The 21,251-nt window shown below is 41.1% G+C and overlaps 1 protein-coding gene across 1 annotated transcript in view; it reads right to left on the bottom strand.

The window, feature by feature from the left end:
• EFCAB5 (EF-hand calcium binding domain 5) overlaps positions 1-21,251 on the bottom strand; it is a 103,265-nt gene that overhangs the window by 10,212 nt on the left and 71,802 nt on the right. The window contains exons 12-18 of the mRNA XM_052657838.1: positions 20,564-20,778; positions 18,283-18,439; positions 14,649-14,938; positions 12,574-12,743; positions 10,104-10,332; positions 5,517-5,669; positions 3,487-3,590 (exon numbers count right to left, since the gene is read on the bottom strand). Coding sequence (XP_052513798.1) covers positions 3,487-3,590; positions 5,517-5,669; positions 10,104-10,332; positions 12,574-12,743; positions 14,649-14,938; positions 18,283-18,439; positions 20,564-20,778 — 1,318 coding nt within the window. The remainder of the gene's footprint in view (positions 1-3,486; positions 3,591-5,516; positions 5,670-10,103; positions 10,333-12,573; positions 12,744-14,648; positions 14,939-18,282; positions 18,440-20,563; positions 20,779-21,251) is intronic.

The raw sequence follows: 21,251 nt of genomic DNA, 5'->3' as shown, positions 1-21,251 counted from the left end.
ACCCCTTAAATTCTCAGGACTCAGCTCCCTCAGCTCCCCACAGAGAAACCCTCCCTGACCCCTGTGATCTAAAGTAGCTGCACCAGAGTCAGACTCCATCCAGCTCAGTTCAGTTCAGTTGCTCAGTCGTGTCCGACTCTTTGCGACACCATGGACCCAAGGGCTTCCCTGTCCATCACTAATTCCCAGAGTTGACTCAAACTCATGTCCATTGAGTTGGTGATGCCATCAAACCATCTCATCCTCTGTCATCCCCTTCTCTTCCTGACTTCAATCTTTCCCAGCATCAGGGTCTTTTCAAATGAGTCAGCTCTTCGCAACAAGTGGCCAAAGTACTGGAGTTTCAGTTTCAACATCAGTCTTTCCAGTGAACACTAAGGACTGATTTCCTTTAGGATGGACTGGTGGGATCTCCTTGCAGTCCAAGGAACTCTCAAGAGTCTTTTCCAACACCACCATTCAAAAGCATCAATTCTTCAGTGTTCAGCTTTCTTTATAGTCCAACTCTCACATCCATACATGACTACTGGAAAAACCATAGCCTTGACTAGACGGACCTTTGTTGGCAAAGTAATGTCTCTGCTTTTTAATATACTGTCTAGGTTGGTCATAGCTTTTCTTCCAAGGAGGAAGCATCTTTTAATTTCATGGCTGCAGTCACCATCTGCAGTGATTTTGGAGCCCCCCAAAATAGTCTACCACTGTTTCCACTGTTTCCCCATCTATTTGCCATGAAGTGATGGGACCAGATGCCATGATCTTCGTTTTCTGAATGTTGAGCTTTAAGCCAACTTTTTCACTTTCCTCTTTCACTTTCATCAAGAGGCTCTTTAGTTCTTCTTCACTTTCTGCCATAAGGGTGGTATCATCTGCACATCTGAGGTTATTGATATTTCTCCCGGCAATCTTGATTCCAGCTTGTGCTTCTTTCAGCCCAGTGTTTCTCATGATGTACTCTGCATATAAGTTAAATAAGCAGGGTGACAATATACAGCCTTGACGTACCCCTTTTCCTATTTGGAACAAGTCTGTTGTTCCATGTCCATCCACTTTGCCTTATTTTTAAAATTTTATTTATTTGGCTGTGCCAGGTTTTAGTTGCAGCATGCAGGATCTAGTTCCCTAACTAGGGAAAGAACCTAGGCCCCCTGCATTGAGAGTGCTGAGTCTTAGCCACTGGACCTCCAGGGAAGTCCAATTCTGCCTTACTGTCTTTTCTATAGACTTGTCCTTAACTGAGGGTATTCACTTTTTGTTTATGTAGTGTCCAATAAGTCTTGGTTGAATGCTCAAAGAAGGATGAATGTGTTAGGTCACGTTTTCTAGAAGTGGAGCCTGAGAAAGCGATGCTCTGTGTGAGTTATTCACTGAGGGAGTGCTTTTGGGAGAAACCTTTGAAGGTCTGAGGCAAACAGGATGGGGAATCAGAAGATGCTAAGGGACTTCCTTGGTGGTCCAGTGGCTAAGACTGCACTCCCAATGCAGGCGGCCTGGTTCAATCCCCGGTCACAGAACTAGATCTTGCATGAGAGTGACTAGGAGTTTGCATGCTGCAACTAAGACCAGGTGCAGCCAAATAAATAAATTATTTTTAAAACTGTGATTTCAGGTGAAGTTTATCCTCAGCCTGATCCTAAAAGGAGCTTTGGAAGGCAAATTGCACCCACACTCTGCCCCACCTTGAAGCAGGGGAGAGGTCTTTTGTCATTCATTAGAGCTCTAAGCAGAAACAGATACATCTTGACTTAACAGTTGAGTTTCCACTATCTGTGAGTCACTACAGAATGCTAAGAATAGCCAGCTGTCTCCCACCATTAGTAGCTAAAAATATAGACTCATGGATGTAGAAACGAGTCAAGCAGAGTTCCCCATGGACCATAACATAGTTCATGTCTTCTATAAATATTACTCATTAAGAGGCTGCCCAGTAGGCTCAATGGTAAAGAATCTGACTGCCAATACAGGAGACGCAGACAAGCTTTCCAACCCTGGACTGGAAAGATCCCCTGGAGAAGGGAATGGCGACCCACTCCAATACTCTTACCTGCAGAATCCCATGGACAGAGTAGCCGGGTAGGCTGGAGTCCATAGGGTCGCAAAGAGTCAGACACGACTTAGCAATTAACAACAAAGCTCTAAGCTGCTCTGGGTGTGTGTAGGGGAGGCGTTTACAGAGCTCATAGGCCCCTCCTGGAGAGGGGCTCCCCTTGCTCCTCCAGGGACAATTACAGGGTGAGTTATTAGCAACAGGATCTGCAGCCCCTGGCAGAAGATACTTGGGCAGGGCACTGACAGCACCTGTGTCAGTGAGGGACCTGAGGTTTTCATAGAAATGTAGCGGCTCCTTCTTTCCCTTGGGAAGTATAAACACCTCCTTTTATCTCTTTCCCCCTTTCCCCATCTACATGATATTGAGATGTCATTCCTTTTAGGTATCTGTAAAAACGCTGGTGCTTAGCACAGCCTCAGAAAAAACATTTAGGGAATTCCCTAGTGGTCCAGTGGCTAGGACTCTGTGCTTCCACTGCAAGGGGCATGGGGGCATGGGTTCAATCTCTGGTTGGGAAACTAAGATCCTTCATGCTGTGGGTATGGCCAAAAAAGCACGTTTATAGTTCATAACACCAATCCTGTCATGATAGAAAGGTTATGCCTTTGTTTGGCTGTACCTACCCCTTGCTGCAGCTGGGCCATGTCTTCATGATAGCCATAGTAGTGAGGCATCATGCTAAGCTTCCTTGGTCAACAGAGTTCCTCAAAAGGCACCTGCTCTAAGTTATACACAGGAATCCAGGGTTGTACGTCTGGTGTTAGAAGGACTCTTGTAAAACTCTTAACCAGGACAAGGAATAACTATATGGAAAGGAGCTTAAAACTGAATGAACATTCTGGTATGAGGCCAAACTGAAATTGAATTAACATAGGTACTTAAATGTCAAATTGCCTACTAGCCTGAGATAGGTTACTGCCTATTCAACTATTCTGATCCTCTAAGAAGCAGTGTATTCTAGTTAAGCAGGTGTATTCTAGTTAAGACCTGTTTTTGCAGTAGTTTAATAACATTCTTTGCATTTCACACATGAGAGGCATTCAAGCTAATCTAGAACTGGGTACTTATTAAAGGCAACATTCTCTGTCTCCTCCCCATCTTTGCACCAGCCTGTCTTCTTTCAGTTAAAAAAAAAAAAAGAAAAGAAAATGTCCGCAGGCTAGCTAACATTAAGAGGATGAGCTCTGATTAGTGATGTGGGTGTATTTTTCATAACCATGGTGGGTTGTTGTTAATTCTGTGTTAATAAGAAAATTATAAAAAATAAAACACTAAATTGAAATCTGTTTTAAAAAGAACTTAAGGGGGAAAGGATCCAGGCAGACAAAGGTCTACAGTAATTTTCCTTTAAAGTCCAATCAGAATGAGAGCCATTATATTCATAAGAAGCAGAAGCTGGCAGTCAAACAAAACAGGTGGTGAGGTACGTCCCATACCTGAAGATGCATGTCTTCCTAAAGACGACAGAGGGATTCTTGTGGATTTCTGTTAGACCCTGCTGCCCTGTGACCATCATATTTCGTAAAACATAGTCTGAATCCTTGAAAAGAGGTAGAAATTTCATTACAGAGAGGAGTGCTTAAACTTCACGCTCTCATTGAGACTTTGGGGACAAATAAATAGAAAAAAATTTTAAAAACTTAGGCAATATAAAATGTTTTTCAAGTTATAGGTCAAGGTCAATATAATTTTGAGCTACAGTGATGCCAAACACTTGGCAGGCTTCTAGGTTTGGGCCTCAGAAATTTTTGTCCCTAGACTGATTCATTCTACTGGTCATCCCAACCAGTCTCATGGTTTATGTTTTGTTTTGGGTTGTTTTGGTAAAATATATGCAGCATAATATTATTATTTTTGCCATTCATAAATGTGCTATTCATTGGGATTAGAGACATTCACAGTGTTGCGTAACCAGTCGAACGGTTTTAAATATAATTTACTTACCAGCCTGGATTTCCCCCAAATGCTAAGCTCATATATCCAACTGCCTGTTCAATATCTCCACTTAGATATCTAACAGACATTTCAAATTACAGTTTAAAAAATGCTTTTCAATTCAGTATGTGAGAAATTATCTTTTACTTAAATTTGTATTTCATTATGAGAACAAATGAACATTTTTCCTATGTTTGTTGACCATTTGCACGAGGTTTTTTAAAAAATAAAATTGTCTTTTGCTTATTTTTCTTTTGGATTTTCAAAATCCCACTGATTTTTATATAACATTGTTATTCTCTGCCAGATATATGGCAGTTAATTGTGTTTATAACTTTGGTGCAAGAAAGTTTTACATTTTTATGTCATCAATGTATCAACCTCACTTTAATCACTTCAGCCTTTGAGACTCAGCTATCCTTCCCCAGACTACGGTTGTAAATTCCCCCCATTCTTCCTTTTCTTAGCTATTCTCATGCATTTATTCTTCCTCCATATGAAGATTGAATCATTTAGGCAATTAAAAAAATTATGCTAGAATTTTTCTTGCAATTTTGTTAAACTTAAAAAATAACTTTGGTAAAATATTAGATTTTTTAAAAAGTTATATTTATGGGGAGCTGCTATCACTTTTAGCCTGAAGGTGGTGATGGTAGTCAGTCACTCAGTCATGTCCAACTCTTTGTGACCCCATGGACTATAGCCCACCAGCCTCCTCTGTCCATGGGATTATCCAGGCAAGAATACTAGAGTGGGTTGCTATTTCCTTCTCCAGGGAATCTTCCTGACCCAGGGATCAAACCAGCTTCTCCTGCTTGACAGGCAGATTCTTTACCACTGAGCCACCTGGGAAGCCCAAAGAGGTAAGGAGAGGAAGCAATTACCAGAACCTGGAGAAGACAGCCAAGCAGAGAGGACCGTGTGACTAAAGGTACAGTGGTCTTTTTTTTTTTAATTCCCAACTTTTATTTTTGGCCTCCCCATTCTCTAAGTATCAAATCACTTTCTTCTTGAATCAAAGATTGTATACAGAATACGTTTAAAACACAGCTGAGTGCTGTCTTTCTCTAACAGGGAAATATTTTTAACAGTAAATTTGCAATGTGTGTGGTCCAAAGGATAAAGAAAAAGAACAGATTATGATCTCTTATTTCCTATTAACATAAGATTAACATAAGATTTCATACATTAAGGGCATGGAGCCCTCTTCAAGCAGACATTCTGAGCAGGACTATTGTTCAAAAATGTTGAAAAAGAGACTGTATTAGCAGTTTTCATAACCCACAGAGATCACTTGACTTCTTGTCTCTTGAACGGAGACCTGGGGGCCGGGAACTCTTCTTGCCAGACCGAGCCCCCGGGATGGCCCTTCATTCTACTCGCGTATAGTGGCCTTTTGTTGAAGAACACAGCTAACCCAAAGCAACCTAGAGAGGGAGAGCCAAAAGCATGAATACCCCAACCTCACTCTCCTTCTGCCTGCCAGTCTCCTACTGGTGGCTTTCATCGGACAAACCGAAGCAGGAGCTACCTTCTCTGAGCTGGGCTCAACAAAGTATGTAGAGATGGCAGTGATGCTGGGTGTGATGCTGTAGAGCCAGCCGATGCCAGTGATGACAATATGGAGGATGTGCTCCCGGCTGTGGACGTAGTGATAGGCAGTACTAAAGACATTGGCAACACCCTGTAGAGACAGAAATTTAAATTGCCTTCTCTTTTAAAAATAGTGAAATAATTAGTAATGCATCAATTGGATTATCTTTTTTTAAATTTTATTTTTGCTTATTTGGTGGCATCGGATCTTAATAGTTGCACACATGGGCTCTTCATTGTGGTGTGTGGGCTTATTTGCCCTCTGGCATGTGGGATCTTAATTCCCTGACCAGGGATCAAACCTGCATCCCCTGCCTTGGAAGGCAGATTCTTAGCCACTGGACCATCCGGGAGAGTCCCCTGAATTATCTTTTTAATTAATGATCATCTGTTGTTACTGTTGTTCTTGTTGTTTAGTCGCTCAGTTGTGTTAGACCCTGTAACCCCATGGGCTGTAGCCCACCAGACTCCTCTGTCCATGGGGTTTTCCAGGCAAGAATACTGGAGTGGGATGCCATTTCCTCCTCCAGGAGATCTTCCAGACCCATTGATCAAACCTACAAATCCTGTATTGGCAGGCAGATTCTTTATCACTGAGCCACCAGAGAAGCCCAATTATCATCTACTTCCTAAAAATTATTCATTGGTTCTCAAAAGGCATTTCAAAAGTGTTCTAAAAAGTGTTTCAGGTTCCACTATGAAAAAAATGAAACCAAAAGAGTAAACAGAGATCTACCGGAAAATCCATCTAACTTATTATGTTTCCTGATAATCATCCAGTGAAATCAGCGGTATATACTATCAGAAAGCAGTGTCATAAGAAAGAAAAAAAAATGTTTAAAAGCCAACAACTAATGCCAGCCTTGGACAGATGGGTAAGAGCTGCCCCAGTCTGATGCAAGATTAATGTCTGTGTTTTTACATGGCTACTGTCATCAGATCAGCTGTGCAGGTATGCTGGATTCCCAGGCCTGCAGTATCCTAGATTACACGGTTTTCTTCGACACATAAAGAGAGCCTGTTCCACAGAGAAAGGATCAGAAACTCTTAGAACCGATCTGTGGTCTTGTTGTCAAGAAACCCTAGGATGGGACTTCCCTGGTGGTCCAGTGGTTGAGACTTCACCTTCCAACGCAGAGGGTATGGGTTCAATCCTGGTTGAGAAGCAAAGATTTCACATGCCTCTTGGCCAAGGAACCAAAGCATAGAAACAATGTTATAGCACACTCAATAAAGACTTTAAAAAATGGTCACATCAAAGAAAACTCTAGGAGGAACCACAAATTCTTCAAAAATATCTGTATTTTATATTATGACCCAAGGCATCTAAAGGGTAACTCAAGAGCCTTTACCTCCAAGGGCTAGGAGGTCAATTTAGAATTCACTTTGACATGTTCTCTAATAAGATCATGGTGATTGCAGCCATGAAATTAAAAGACACATACTCCTTGGAAGGAAAGTTATGACCAACGTAGATAACATATTAAAAAGCAAAGACATTTGTTTGCCAACAAAGGTCCATCTAGTCGGAGAAGGCAATGGCACCCCACTCCAGTACTCTTGCCTGGAAAATCCCATGGACGGAGGAGCCTGGTGGGCTACAGTCCATGGGGTCACTAAGAGTCGGACACAACTGAGCTACTCGCTTTCACTTTTCACTTTCATGCATTGGAGAAGGAAATGGCAACCTACTCCAGTGTTCTTGCCTGGAGAATCCCAGGGACGGGGGAGCCTCGTGGGCTGCCGTCTATGGGGTCATACAGAGTCGGACACGACTGAAGTGACTTAGCAGCAGTCCAGGCTGTTTTTTCCAGTAGTCATGTATGGATGTGAGAGTTGGACTATGAAGAAAGCTGAGCGCCGAAGAATTGATGCTTTTGAACTGTGGAATTGGAGAAGACTCTTGAGAGTGCCTTGGACTGCAAGGAGATCCAACCAGTTCATCCTAAAAGAGATCAGTCCTGGGTGTTCATTGGAAGGACTGATGTTGAAGCTGAAACTCCAATACTTTGGCCACCTCATGTGAAGAGTTGACTCATTGGAAAAGACCCTGATGCTGGGAAGGATTGGGGGCAGGAGAAGAAGGGAACGACAGAGGATGAGATGGCTGGATGGCATCACTGACTCGATGGACATGAGTTTGGGTAAACTCTGGGAGTTGGTGATGGACAAGGAGGCCTGGCATGCTGCGATTCATGGGTTCACAAAGAGTTGGACACGAATGAGTGACTGAACTGAACTGAACTGAATGATAATTTGGAGTATAGTTCACCATACTCTTCCACTTTGCATCTTAATATCTTCACATCATTCTAATGTCAGAAGAGAATGAAACTTATTATTAAAAAGATGTCCAAGGGAAAAGATTCTACCACTTCCTCAATTGTACATCCAGTAAATGAGAGGGGAAAAATTTAAATAATGGTAAATAAACATCAAGAGCATCCAAGGGAACAGATGATAGCAACTTCCTGATTGCTGCTACATCCCAGTCCAATGCCTCCACAGGATTTTCAGTCTTCCTTCACTGAAATTTTTATTCATAAAATTAAATAAAAAAATTTTTTTTCTTTTTGGCTGCACTGTGCAGCATGTGGGATTTTAGTTCCCCAACCAGGGATTAAACCCATGCTCCCTGCTATGGAAGTGCGGAGCCTTAACCACTGGACCACCAGGAAAGTCCTAAAATTAAATTTAAATGCTTGTAGAAATGGTCTAGTTATTTTATAATCTTAAAAGTGCTTTCCAGGGGCTTCCCTAATGGTCCAGGGGCTAAGACTCTGCATTCCCCAATGCATGGGGCCTGGGTTTGATCTTTGGTCAGGGAACTAGATCCCATGCTGCTGCTGCTGCTGCTGCTAAGTTGCTTCAGTCGTGTCCGACTCTGTGCGACCCCCATAGACGGCAGCCCACCAGGCTCCCCCGTCCCTGGGATCCTCCAGGCAAGAACACTGGAGTGGGTTGCCATTTCCTTCTCCAATGCAGGAAAGTGAAAAGTGAAGACGAAGTTGCTCAGTCGTGTCCGACTCTTAGCAACCCCATGGACTGTAGCCCACCAGGCTCCTCCATCCATGGGATTCTCCAGGTGCCACAACTAAAGATCCTACATGCTGCAACTAAGACCCGGTACAGCCAAATAAATAATAAAATAAATAAATACATATTTTTAAAAAAGTGCCTTTCCTTTTTTTAGTTTCTTTTGTTTAATTTATTTTCATTTAGCAGAGAGTATAAGACGCTTAAACACCATTTTCAAACAAGTGACCTAATTTCAAAAACCTATTTTATTTATTTAGTTAGTTATCTTAATACTTATGCATTTATTTGACTGCCTCGGGTCTTAGTTGCTGCTCGTCGGATCTTCATTGATGTCATGCAGGATCTCTGGTTGTGGCCTGCGGCTCCCAGGCTTAGTTGTTCCTCAGCAAGTGGGATCTTAGTTCCCCAACCAGATAGCAAACCCATGACTCCTGCATTGGCAGGCAGATTCTTAACCACTGGACCGCCAGGGAAGTCCCCTCAAACCTATTTTAATATTTGGGGATTCCTGGGTGGCTCAGTGGTAAAAAAAAAAATCCTCCTGCCAAAGCAGGAGACACAAGTTCAATCCCTGGGTCAGGAAGATCCTCTGGAGGAAGAAATGGCAACCCATTCTGGTATTATTCTTGCCTGGAAATCCCATGGACAGAGGAGCCTGGTGGGCTACATTCCATGGGGTTGCAAAGACTCGAACATGACTGAGCGACTGGGCACAGTCTTTAAATAAAACTCCACTGATAACCCAGAATAAAACCCACACATCAACCTTGATATAAAGATTTTAATTTTTATTTATTTTTGCTGTTGTTCAACAGTAAGCATCATGGACTTTATTTTCTATTAAGTTTAAGCTATTATAATATTTTAAAGAAGAAATACTGGATAATCAACAATTTTACCAAAGAAGCCATAGCATTACAGGTCATTAAAAAGTGCCACTCCCTTTTTGAGATCTAATTTGAAACCATGAATATTTGAGAAACATTTAGGCTTTTCCTTCATTCTTCATCCTCAAAAATTATAACACTAAAATCAAGAACTATGGTAAGGCATATCATATTTAGCACCATTCGTGTAAAAAGCAAAGGATTTCTAGGTACCGCTATAAATAAAACATAAATATGTCTCTTCTATAAGTACATTCCTACTTTTTGGGTTTTAGTTAGTAGTCTAATAGTTGGATTTCAGTTCTATAGCAGAAAATGTTGTTCCTACAATTAATACCATGGGACACATATTAACAAGCTTCCCAGACAATCTGAGGCATAGATTTGCAACTGAGTCTGAGTCCCTCCGTGTGTAATAGGGAACCTCTCCAAAGACTGACACATGTATGATGACATTTATATACATAGCTTTACTGTATGTATGATGACACCATTTATATACATAGCTTTACTCTCCTCTGGTTTCAGGTTTTACTTTTTCAAAAAGTATAGGAGAGGCTATCTTACCATTGATCTTGAAGAACTTTTCTATGTCGTACCTGATAGAATCTGATCTCGTGGGGTAGGAAGATGTTAATTTTCTGGGGATCTCTTAGAGTGTCAACAGCCAAGACCCCAAATATCCTCATGTATGCGTCCTGAAGGGGCAGAGCCAGTAATGAACCATTGTGATCGCTCTTCTTGCGGGAATGGTTCCAGAAGTAGATGTTCCCATGGTGCTGAACTTGGGGGACGTGTATTGGCTTCCCTTCATCCACTACTGTAAAGCTGAGGAACAGGAATATGAGAAAAGGAGAAAGGCACAGAAGAGGGCTTTAGACTAAGCCATGCAGGACACTAGATCAATCCATCCATAATCATTAGTGTTAAATGTCAGAGAAGTGGACTCAGATAAAATTACCAGTTTGGAGAGTCTGACTTGAGAGAAAGATTTTTTAAAATAAGCTTAATAGTGTGTATATTGAACAAAAAGAAAGACTGTACAGAAAAAAAATGAGGATAGATGAGCCAGATACAGTCAGATTAGGGGGACACAATGGAAAGGGCTAGAAATTAAGAGTGATTATGTTGTTATAATGGCTGTAATACGAATCCAGCTGCTTTTGATTGGGGACTGTAAGTGTTATTGGCAAAAGATTGCTACAAAGAGATATAATGTCAATAAAAGTTGACATAGAGTTCTTACACCATGACAGGCAAAAAAAAAAAAAAAGCTTAGATCATAACAGAGAAAACATACATAAACAAGATGTTGTTGTTTAGTCGCCAAGTCATATCCTACTCTTTTGCTACCCCATGGCGGGTAGCCTACTAGGTTCCTCCGTCCATGGGATTTCCCAGGCAAGAATGCTGGAGTGGGTTGCCATTTCCTTCTCCAGGGGATCCTCCTGACCCAAGAATGGAACCCAAGTCTCCTGCATTGGCAGGCAGATTCTTTACCACTGGGCTACCAGGGAAGCCCATTTAAACAGGATGTGGAGACATAATTTGACTTTATTTTTCTGGGCTCCAAAATCACTTCAGATGGTGACTGCAGCCATGAAATAAAAAGATGCTTCAGTTCAGTTCAGTTCAGTTCAGTTCAGTTGCTCAGTTGTGTCCGACTCTTTGCGACCCCATGAATCGCAGCACACCAGGCCTCCCTGTCCATCACCAACTCCCGGAGTTCACTCAGACTCACGTCCATTGAGTCCATGATGCCATCCAGCCATCTCATTCTCTATCACCCCCTTCTCCTCCTGCCCCCAATCCCTCCCAGCATCAGAGTCTTTTCCAATGAGTCAACTCTTCGCATGAGGTGGCCAAAGTACTGGAGCTTCAGCTTTAGCATCAGTCCTTCCAAAGAAATCCCAGGGCTGAGCTCCTTCAGAATGGACTGGTTGGATCTCCTTGCAGTCCAAGGGACTCTCAAGAGTCTTCTCCAACACCACAGTTCAAAAGCATCAATTCTTCGGCGCTCAGCCTTCTTCACAGTCCAACTCTCACATCCATACATGACCACAGGAAAAACCATAGCCTTGACTAGACGACCTTAGTCGGCAAAGTAATATCTCTGCTTTTGAATACGCTATCTAGGTTGGTCATAACTTTTCTTCCAAGGAGTAAGCGTCTTTTAATTTCATGGCTGCAATCACCATCTGCAGTGATTTTGGAGCCCAAAAAAATAAAGTCTGACACTGTTTCCACTGTTTCCCCATCTATTTCCCTTGGAAGAAAAGTTATGACCAACCTAGACAGCATATTAAAAAGCAGAGACATTACTTTGCCAACAAAGGTCCGCCTAGTCAAGGCTATGGTGTTTCCAGTAGTCATGTATGGATGTGAAAGTTGCACTATAAAGAAAGATGAGTGCTGAAGAATTGATGCTTTTGAACTGTGGTGTTGGAGAAGACTCTTGAGAGTCCCTTGGACTGCAAGGAGATCCAACCAGTCTATACTAAAGGAAATCAGTCCTGAATGTTCATTGGAAGGACTGATGTTGAGGCTGAAACTCCAATGCTTTGGCCACCTGATGCGAAGAACTGACTCATTTGAAAAGACCCTGATGCTGGGAAAGATTGAAGGTGGGAGGAGAAGGGGACAACAGAGGATGAGATGGTTGGATGGCAACACCAACCCAATGGACATGAGTTTGAGTCAACTCTGGGAGGTGGTGATGGACAGGGAGGCCTGGTGTACTGCAGTCCATGGGGTCCCAAAGAGTTGGACATGACTGAGCAACTGAACGGAACTGAACTGGAGACATAATTTACAGAGCAGGTACAAATAATTGAACTGATACTGTGAAGCAAAGTCCCTACATGAAAACCAATGCCCAAGAGCAAGCTCTAGAAAAAATTAGGTGAAATCACCCAAGACTGGAAACTTATCACCTCCTGCTTGAATAACTTTGGTGATCTGAGGCATTTCTCTCTTGGACAGCTAACTAGGAAGGATTTCAGTGCTACTTTACTTCACAAAAGGAATTTTTTTCAAAAGAAAGGTGAAACCGTCTTTAGAAATTCTTACCTGATCCCCTTCATGTCCCTGTAGAGCACTCTTTTCAGAACAAACGGAGCATCGTCTAAAGTACAAGCTACATTCCTCAATAGAACATTCCCTCTATCAGGCAGAAGTAGGTTTTCTTCTAAGAGGGAAATGTGAGCACTGATCTTCTTATTTCCATGGGCTTCAGCATCCTGTGGCAAAATGTTTCTGACCATTTATTTGCCAATTGCCAAAGAGCTATTCTCTTAATCATGTCTCCCTTCATTAGCCAATCTGTGCATCTGACCCCAATAATTTCATTTTCCTGAGTAAATGATGCAGATATTACCATAAATAGACAGTGGGGGAAAGGCTGACACCACAGCTGTTCCTGAAGCCTGAGTTTCAGTGAGTAGAACAGATTTACTTTATGCCAACCAGACCAGTTCTACTAAAAAAAAAAAAATCTGTCAAGTCTACTTCTATTTAGAGGTTTAAAACTTGGATCCCTTTGAACCATACTCATGTTGTATGGGCTTCAGTTGAAAGTGCTTATTTTAGAGAGCTCAGGCAAGAAAGATGATTCATATTTCTTGACCATCCGCTATGATGTGAATATGGGAAAATGCTCTCAAGAAATTCTTAACATAGTTTGGCTGTGACATTTGACTTACATCATTTCAGGAAAGGATTACTTGGGGCTCCAGATTGCAAACTATATGCAACTAGTATTTCTTTTTCTTTTCGGCTGTACTGTACAGCATGTGGGATCCTAGTTCCCTGATCAGGGATTAAACCCATGTCCCTTGGAGTAGAAGCACAGAGTACTAACCAATCGACCTCCAGGGAAGTCCCACAACTACTATGCCTAATTAAAATAACTGAAAATTCTATGTACCTAAAATATTATAACAATATTCTGTGTTAACACATATGCCAAGTATGGGTATAAATTGGGAATATAAGAGACACTTTCTCTGATATTTGTCTCCTCTTCCTATAAACTTGAGTTTGTTCTTTGTGCTTTTCTTTTCCCTTCTTGATTCCTCCTTTTCTACATAGAAAATCAATAGACTAACAAAAATGTAGTAGTAAGATGTCTCTAAGGGCATGGCAGATTTCTGAAGCAAGTTGGAACAATAACTCTTTTGCTTTTTGGCTGAGTCCCCTGCAGTGGAAATGCAGTGTCTTAATCACTGCACTGCCAGGGAAATTCCAATATCTCTTTTTCTGATTGGTCTACTGTTCCTGGTCCCATCATTTCCAATTATTGATATAGTGGAAAATTAAGTCATTCAGGAGATGATTCCCATAATCATGTGTTGCTATTTAGCTGAGATGAATGACATAGTTTCCCTGGATCAATGGAAGCTGTGATACTTGTAGAAGACAGCCATGCTGTTCCTGCCTGGGAAAAGCAGTAAGCTGGAAGTGTCCGAGGAAGGCAGCAGAGCTGTGGATGGTGGTTCATCCAGGTCATGTCTTTTCAGGGACAGGATTCTGCAATAGTCTCAGTTTATTTCTAGGCAGTGCTATGAACTATTGTGTCAAGTTGGATTCTACTTTATAATGACTTTACAATTTAAATAGTTCCTTTTATTTTTATTTTTAATTGGAGGGTAATTGCTTTACAATGTTGCATTGGTTTCTGCTGTACAACAATGTAAATCAGCCATAAGTATACACATACATCCCCTCTGTCTGAAGCCTCCCTCCCACCACCCCCCAAATAGTTCCTTCTAAAACTGACTCCCAAAACAGCATGCAAGGGAAATATAGCTTAAACTGCTTGAACATCTCCTTACTGCTTTTTTTTTTTTTAATGTCAGTTTATTGTCTGTTATAGGTTTCTTTGACTCTTGGCACAAATGAAATTAGGAATTCCAAGACATAATTCTGTTTCTTATACCTTTCCTCTCTGCTTCTACCTTGCCAATCTGCAATCATTCCAGTTGCATCTTTACTAGGTTTGGGGTCATTGTAAAACATTGGAATGAGTAAAATATCTATAGTAGAGATTTCTCAAGAGAATTTTGTGTGTTCCTCCTTTGCAACCATTGAACATCATCACTTGGGAGGAAATGTTTTTCTCTTATATGGCACTTTAGAAAGCACACCTGGGTGAGGGCCTTAAAGGTCTCCGTGTACACTGGCTCCAAGGACACGCCACTTGTCTCTGCAGCACGCTGGATTTGGTGCAGCCACTTTTGTCTGGCACAATTCCTCAGACTCTCAACATGGCTCCTTTCTAAAGAGTTCATCAGAAACTCCACAACGCTTTCCAGAACTTCTTCTTCATTGCCCCTGAGTTCAGAGACAACCAATTCTATGTATTTCTGAAACTGTTTGGAAGACAATCTTACTTCGTGCCCAGGGTGTAGCTTTGGAAATTGGACATGTAGTTTAGCTAAAAGACAGAAACATAAAACCAAAAACTAATCAAAAGTTCATTCACCTGTGGGGGAAATTTGCATTCTTAGAGCAAATCGCAGCCTCTAACAACTACTTCTCATGGAAAACCAGGTATATCAAAGGCATCTCCAATGGATGTCCAATGGAACATCTTACAGTGACTGCCTATGCTGAACTCAAGATGATTCCTATATCATCTATTTTTTTAAGTCAATTTATTTATTTTTAATTGGAGGATAGTTGCTTTACAGTACTGTGTGGGTTTCTGCCATACAGCAACATGAATTAGCCATAGGTATACATATGTCACCACCCCTTTGAACCTCTCTCCCACCTCCACCCCATCACATCCCTCTGGGTTGTCACAGAGCGGTGGATCTGAGCTCCCTGAGTCATACAGCAAATTCCCACTGGCTATCTATTTTACATATGGTAATGTATATTGTTTCATTTTAATTCTACCTCTCAGCAGCTGAAACCTTATAACATCATCCTCAGGTCCCTTAAATTCTAGAATTCATCATGTCCAACTCCTTTGTTTTACCCATGAGGACACCAGGCTCTATAGAAGTTCAGTAACTTGCTCACGGTCATGTGATCACTTCAGTTCAGTTTAGTTCAGTCGCTCAGTGGTGTCCGACTCTTTGCGACCCCATGAACCACAGCACGCCAGGCCTCCCTGTCCATCACCAACTCCCGGAGTTTATTCAAACCCATGTCCATTGCGTTGGTGATGCCATCCAACCATCTCATCCTCTGTCGTCCCCTTCTCCTCCTGCCCTCAATTTTTCCCAGCATCAGGGTCTTTTCACATAAGTCAGTTCTTCGCATCAGGTGGCCAAAGTATTGGAGCTTTGACTGATGTTTCAGCTTCAACATCAGTCCTTCCAATAAACACCCAGGACTGATCTCCTTTAGAGTGGACTGGTTGGATCTCCTTGCAGTCCAAGGGACTCTCAAGAGTCTTCTCCAACACCACAGTTCAAAAGCATCAATTCTTCGGTGCTCAGCTTTCTTTCAGAGAAAGCAATGGCACCCCACTCCAGTAGTCTTGCCTGGAAAATCCCATGGATGGAGGAGTCTGGTAGGCTACAGTCCATGGGGTCGCGAAGAGTCGGACATGACTGAGCAACTTCACTTTCACTTTTCACTTTCACGCATTGGAGAAGGAAATGGCAACCCACTCCAGTGTTCTTGCCTAGAGAATCCCAGGGACGGAGGAGCCTGGTGGGCTGCCGTCTATGGGGTTGCACAGAGTCGGACACGACTGATGCGACTTAGCAAGCAGCAGCAGCAGCTTTCTTTATAGTCCAATTCTCACATCCATACATGACCACTGGAAAAACCATAGCCTTGACTAGACGGACCTTTGTTGGTAAAGTAATGTCTCTGCTTTTTAATATGCCGTCTACGTTGGTCATAACTTTCCTTCCAAGGAGTAAGTGTCTTTTAATTTCATTGCTGCAATTACCCTCTGCAGTGATTTTGGAGCCCAGAAAAATAAAGTCAGCCACTGTTTACCCTGTTTCCCCACCTATCTGCCATGAAGTGATGGGACCGGATGCCCTGATCTTAGTTTCTGAATGTTGAGATTTACCAACATTTTCATTCTCCTCTTTCACTTTCATCAAGATGCCCTTTAGTTCTTCTTCACTTTCTGCCATGAGGGTGGTGTCATCTGAGGTTATTGATATTTCTCCTGGCAATCTTACTTAGTAAAATATAAAATATCAGAACCCAGCTCTCCTGGCCATCTTGTAATTAATTTTTTCTTTCATGGACCATGGTTCTGTGTTATGAGGATTTCCCATCTTGTAAGTGGAAACCACCTCATTAGACCCAATTAATGAAGAACACCTGACAGTTGATCAACTTAGGTAACTTTAAAGATCAACCAATACAATGACTTTTGAAAGGGCTGAAGAACTTTACTAACCCTTATCATTTTTTCTCTCATGCACCATATACTTTAAGAATTTGAAATCTGTTATGCCAAAGTCGTCAGATAAATCCTTAAACCCAGTGAAAAGCAAAATCATTTATCCTGGGATCTAAGCAAATGAAGGAGAGAACTTATTATATGAGAATTTTAGTAGCTTTTGATTGAGAAGAATTGATCAGAAGAGGAAAAATATAGAAGAAGAGAAAGTCATTAAGGAGAATACAAAGTTAAGTAAATTTAGGGGAAACTTACAAGTCATTCAGACTTGAGAGGTGAATCAGACCTTGCAGAGGCAGAAAGATAAAATGAGAAGGGAAAGTAGGCAGGACTGTGAAGTGGGTTTGGATTGTTTTATGGGTATGTGTAGCTAGGTATACAGAAGGAATCTAACTATGTAGAGTTAAGATATTGGACAAAGCCCTCTACAACAGTTTAACTCTTGATTGCTCTGACATTTTCTACATTCCCATCAGCAATGCACAAGGGTTCAAATTTCTTCATATCCTTGCCAACACTGTTATTTTCCATTTAAAAAATTACAGTCAAACTATATAAGCAAAAAAAGCAAAAATAAATTAGTGGGGGTATATCAAACTAAAAACCTTCTGCACAGCAAAAGTAACAACAAAATGAAAAGGCCACCTACAGTATGGGAGAAAATATTTGCAAATCATATATCTGATAAGGAGTTAATATCCAAAATATACAGCAAACTCATAGAACTCAATAGCAAGAAAAAAAATCGGACTGGAAAATGGGCAGAGGAACTGAATAGACACTTTTCCAAAGAAGACATGCAAATGACCAGAGGCGCATGAAAAGATGCTCAAACATTATTAATGAGTGTACCAACTTTCATTACAAGAGAAGTTCTAGGATTCTAATATACAGGGTGATGATTATCGTTAACAATACCACATTATATACTTGAAAGTTTCTAAGAGAGTAGATCTTAAAGGTTCTTACCACAAAAAAGAAATGGTAATTATGTGAGATGATGGAGGTATTAACTAAGCTGTGGTAATCATTTCACAATATAAGCGTATCAAATCAACACATCGTACAGCTTAAATTTACACAATGTTACATGTCAGTGGTATCTCAATAAAACTGAAAAAAAATGATAGCCACACTAGTACATGTGAAGTGTGAAATACTATCTCATGGCTTTAGAACAACCAATATTTTAACTGTATATATATATATCATAATAATGAGGAAATGGCAACCCACTTCAGTGTTCTTGCCTGGAAAATTCTGTGGACAGAGAAGACTGGTGGGCTGAAGTCCACGGGGTCACAAAAAGTTGGACATGCCTGAGCACACATGCATATCATAATACTGGGAAACTTGAAGCCAAGTTGTTACCACAACTTAAGAAAATTCTTCATTTTTACCTTTCTTCATAGATTCTTTTTCCATTCCTTCCTTGTATGTATACAAGAGTTCATCAATTTCCTTCAGATCCAGAAACCCTGAGCCATCACTGTCCCACTTCTGAAAGAGGGCTTTTAGGAGAAGTTCCCGTCGGATTTGGGAAGCATTTTGTCTAGCCTAGGGCACACACAGGATAACAAAGCACAGAAGATATATCTGTTTATTATGCTAGCTGGCGAGCTTCCCTGGTGGCTCAGATGGTAAAGAATCTGCCTGCAATGCAGGAGACCAGGGTTCAATCCCTAGGCCAGGAAGCTCCCCTGGAGAAAGGAATGGCCACCCACTCCAGTATTCTTGCCTGGAGAAGTCCATGGACAGAGAAGCCTGGTGGACTACAAAGAGTTGGAGATGACTGAGCAACTAACAGACACACACACACGTACACACACACACAGACACATATGCTAGCTGGCATCTTATGCTTATTCCCCACAAAGAGCAGCACTTTTTATAGAAACAGCTTTACTTTGGGACTAAGCAGGATACGAATAGTAAAATGAAACATTTAATTTTAATTCTCTTAATATCAGTTTTTATCTCTCAATAAACATTTTGTATGTTTCAGCTCTAAGCTAGAAAGCAGGCATTTTCTGCATTGAACTAAAACACATTCATTTAGGAAAGGGACTCACTCCTCGAGAATCATTCCTCTCCATTCACTTACTAGTTGTTCAGCAATGTGATAAACACATTGGGTGATCTTCCTGGCTTCTTTTTTTCTCTACCATGCGGGATATAAGTTACCCGACTCCCCAACCAGGGATCAAACCCATGCCTCCTGCATTGGGAACATGGAGTCTTAACCACTGAACTGCCAGGGAAGTCCCTGCCTGGCTTTTTTTTTTTTTTTTTAATTTATTTTATTTATCTGTTTATCTTTGGCTGTGCTGGGTCTTAGTTGCAGCATGTGGGATCTAGTTTTCCTGACCAGGGAGTGAACTTGGGCTCCCTGTATTGGGAGCTCAGAGTCTTAGCCACTGAAGCACCAGGGAAGTCCCTGCCTGGCTTCTTGATAAAATATGTTTTGTAATGAAGGGCAATGGATGATAGTGTTCAAACAACAAAAAATGACCGTGTTCAAAAATTCTTTCTTGTATTTAACATTGGCCTGACATTAATTTTATTTACCATTTAGATTTTTTACTAGATTATGTTAACTAGATAGTAACTTATCTAATCAAGGTAGATTTTATTGATAAAAGAAAGTGAACACATACCATTTGGTTAAATGATAGGAACTTCAATTGAGGAGGAAAAAGGAATATCAACTCTAAATTAGATTGAGAAGACTCATAAGACTGATAAAGTTACTGAATATGCTTGATGAACCTAATTTATATATTTCATATAAGAGTACACAAATTGTTCCTATCAGCAAATGTGTTTGCATATTTCATCCAAGTAAGCAGTAATTTCTTAAGAAAGATGAAGCCCACTACCTTGGTGTACCCCAAAATATGTATTCAAGCCACAATCATACCATTATGTATGTGCCTTTGTAAATGTACTCACACATCAGACAGTGGACACATACACACACATCTTTGCACATGCAAATATCTGCTCCTTGGAATCTGCTCTTCAAGCTTTGGAGGAGCAAAAACACAGCTATATAGGAAACCATCTCCTGCCATCAGCAATCATGTTCTTATTAGAGAAATGAATTCTCTGGAGTGTGATCTTAGAACATTTGACAATAAAATGAAGTATTTAATTGCCATGCTAATTAAGTACCTAATTAGCATAAGCATTCACAACCAAAATTAGTACTTAAGAAGAGCTAGTCTAGGAGGAACTGAGGTTGATAGATTTTTTTAATTTTAATTTTTAATTACAAGATAATTAATTTACAACACTGCGATGGTTTCTACCATCCAGATGCAGGTGCTTAGTCGGTCAGTCTTGTCCGACTCTGTGACCTCATGGTAGCCCACCAGACTCCTCTGTCCATGGGGATTCTCCAGACAAGAATACTGGAGTGGGTTCCCATGCCCACCTCCAGGGGATCTTCCCAACCCAGGGAGCAAACCCAGGTCTCCCACATTGCAAGCAGATTCTTTACTGCCTGAGCCTCCAGGGAAGCCCATACATCAACATGAATCAGTCATAAGTATACATACATCAACATGAATCAGACATCCTACTTATATCATACATACATCAACATGAATCAGTCATGGGTATACATATCTCTTTACAATAGTGACTTCACTTGTTTTATTGGTAAATAATATTACTCACCTTTTCTAAGCCACTCATTTTCTCTTCTTTTGTTTCAACAAAGCCCTTCTTAAAAAAGGAGGTGAGGGCTTCACTGACACTCAAGGGGGAATCTTCACCAACAAATGTCTCCAGGAGCTGCACAAACTGGAGTAGATTGAAGGAAACTCCGTTGAAGGCACTCCTACCCTTTATTTCCTTGTAAGACTGAATGTTTCTGATAATTGAGTGGAGGTCTATCAAGCAAGAAACATACATCAAACAGTGACATGAGCAATTTTATCAAAGTTCAGGGAAAATATATGAGTACATGTTGTAATGAACATCTACTACCTTTTTTCCTACCAGGAGTCTATGCTGCCTTCATGAGGACAGCACCCCCTTTTTATTTTCAAAATATCCTTTATAAAGTTTGGGTTTTAGTTGTTGTTCTCATTTTCTCTCTCTCTCTCTCTCTCTTTTTTTGCATGTGGGATCTTAGTTCTCTGACCAGAGAGGGAACCCATGCCCCCTGTATTGGCAGCACAGAGTCTTAACCACTGGACCACCAGGGAAGTCCCTAAACATATCTTTTATTTATTTATTGGTCTTCATCCTTTTTTCCACGCCTGGTGGCATGTGGGATCTTAGTTCTCCGAAGAGGGATCGAACCCATGCCCCTTGCATTGGCAGTGTGGAGTCTTAACCACTGGACTGCCAGGGAAGTCCC

Source organism: Budorcas taxicolor, chromosome 19, assembly GCF_023091745.1.
Source record: "Budorcas taxicolor isolate Tak-1 chromosome 19, Takin1.1, whole genome shotgun sequence".
NCBI classification, from domain to species: Eukaryota; Metazoa; Chordata; class Mammalia; order Artiodactyla; family Bovidae; genus Budorcas; species Budorcas taxicolor.
The sequence above is the reverse complement of the archived record's forward strand: the minus strand, read 5'-3'. Positions and strand labels throughout refer to the sequence as shown.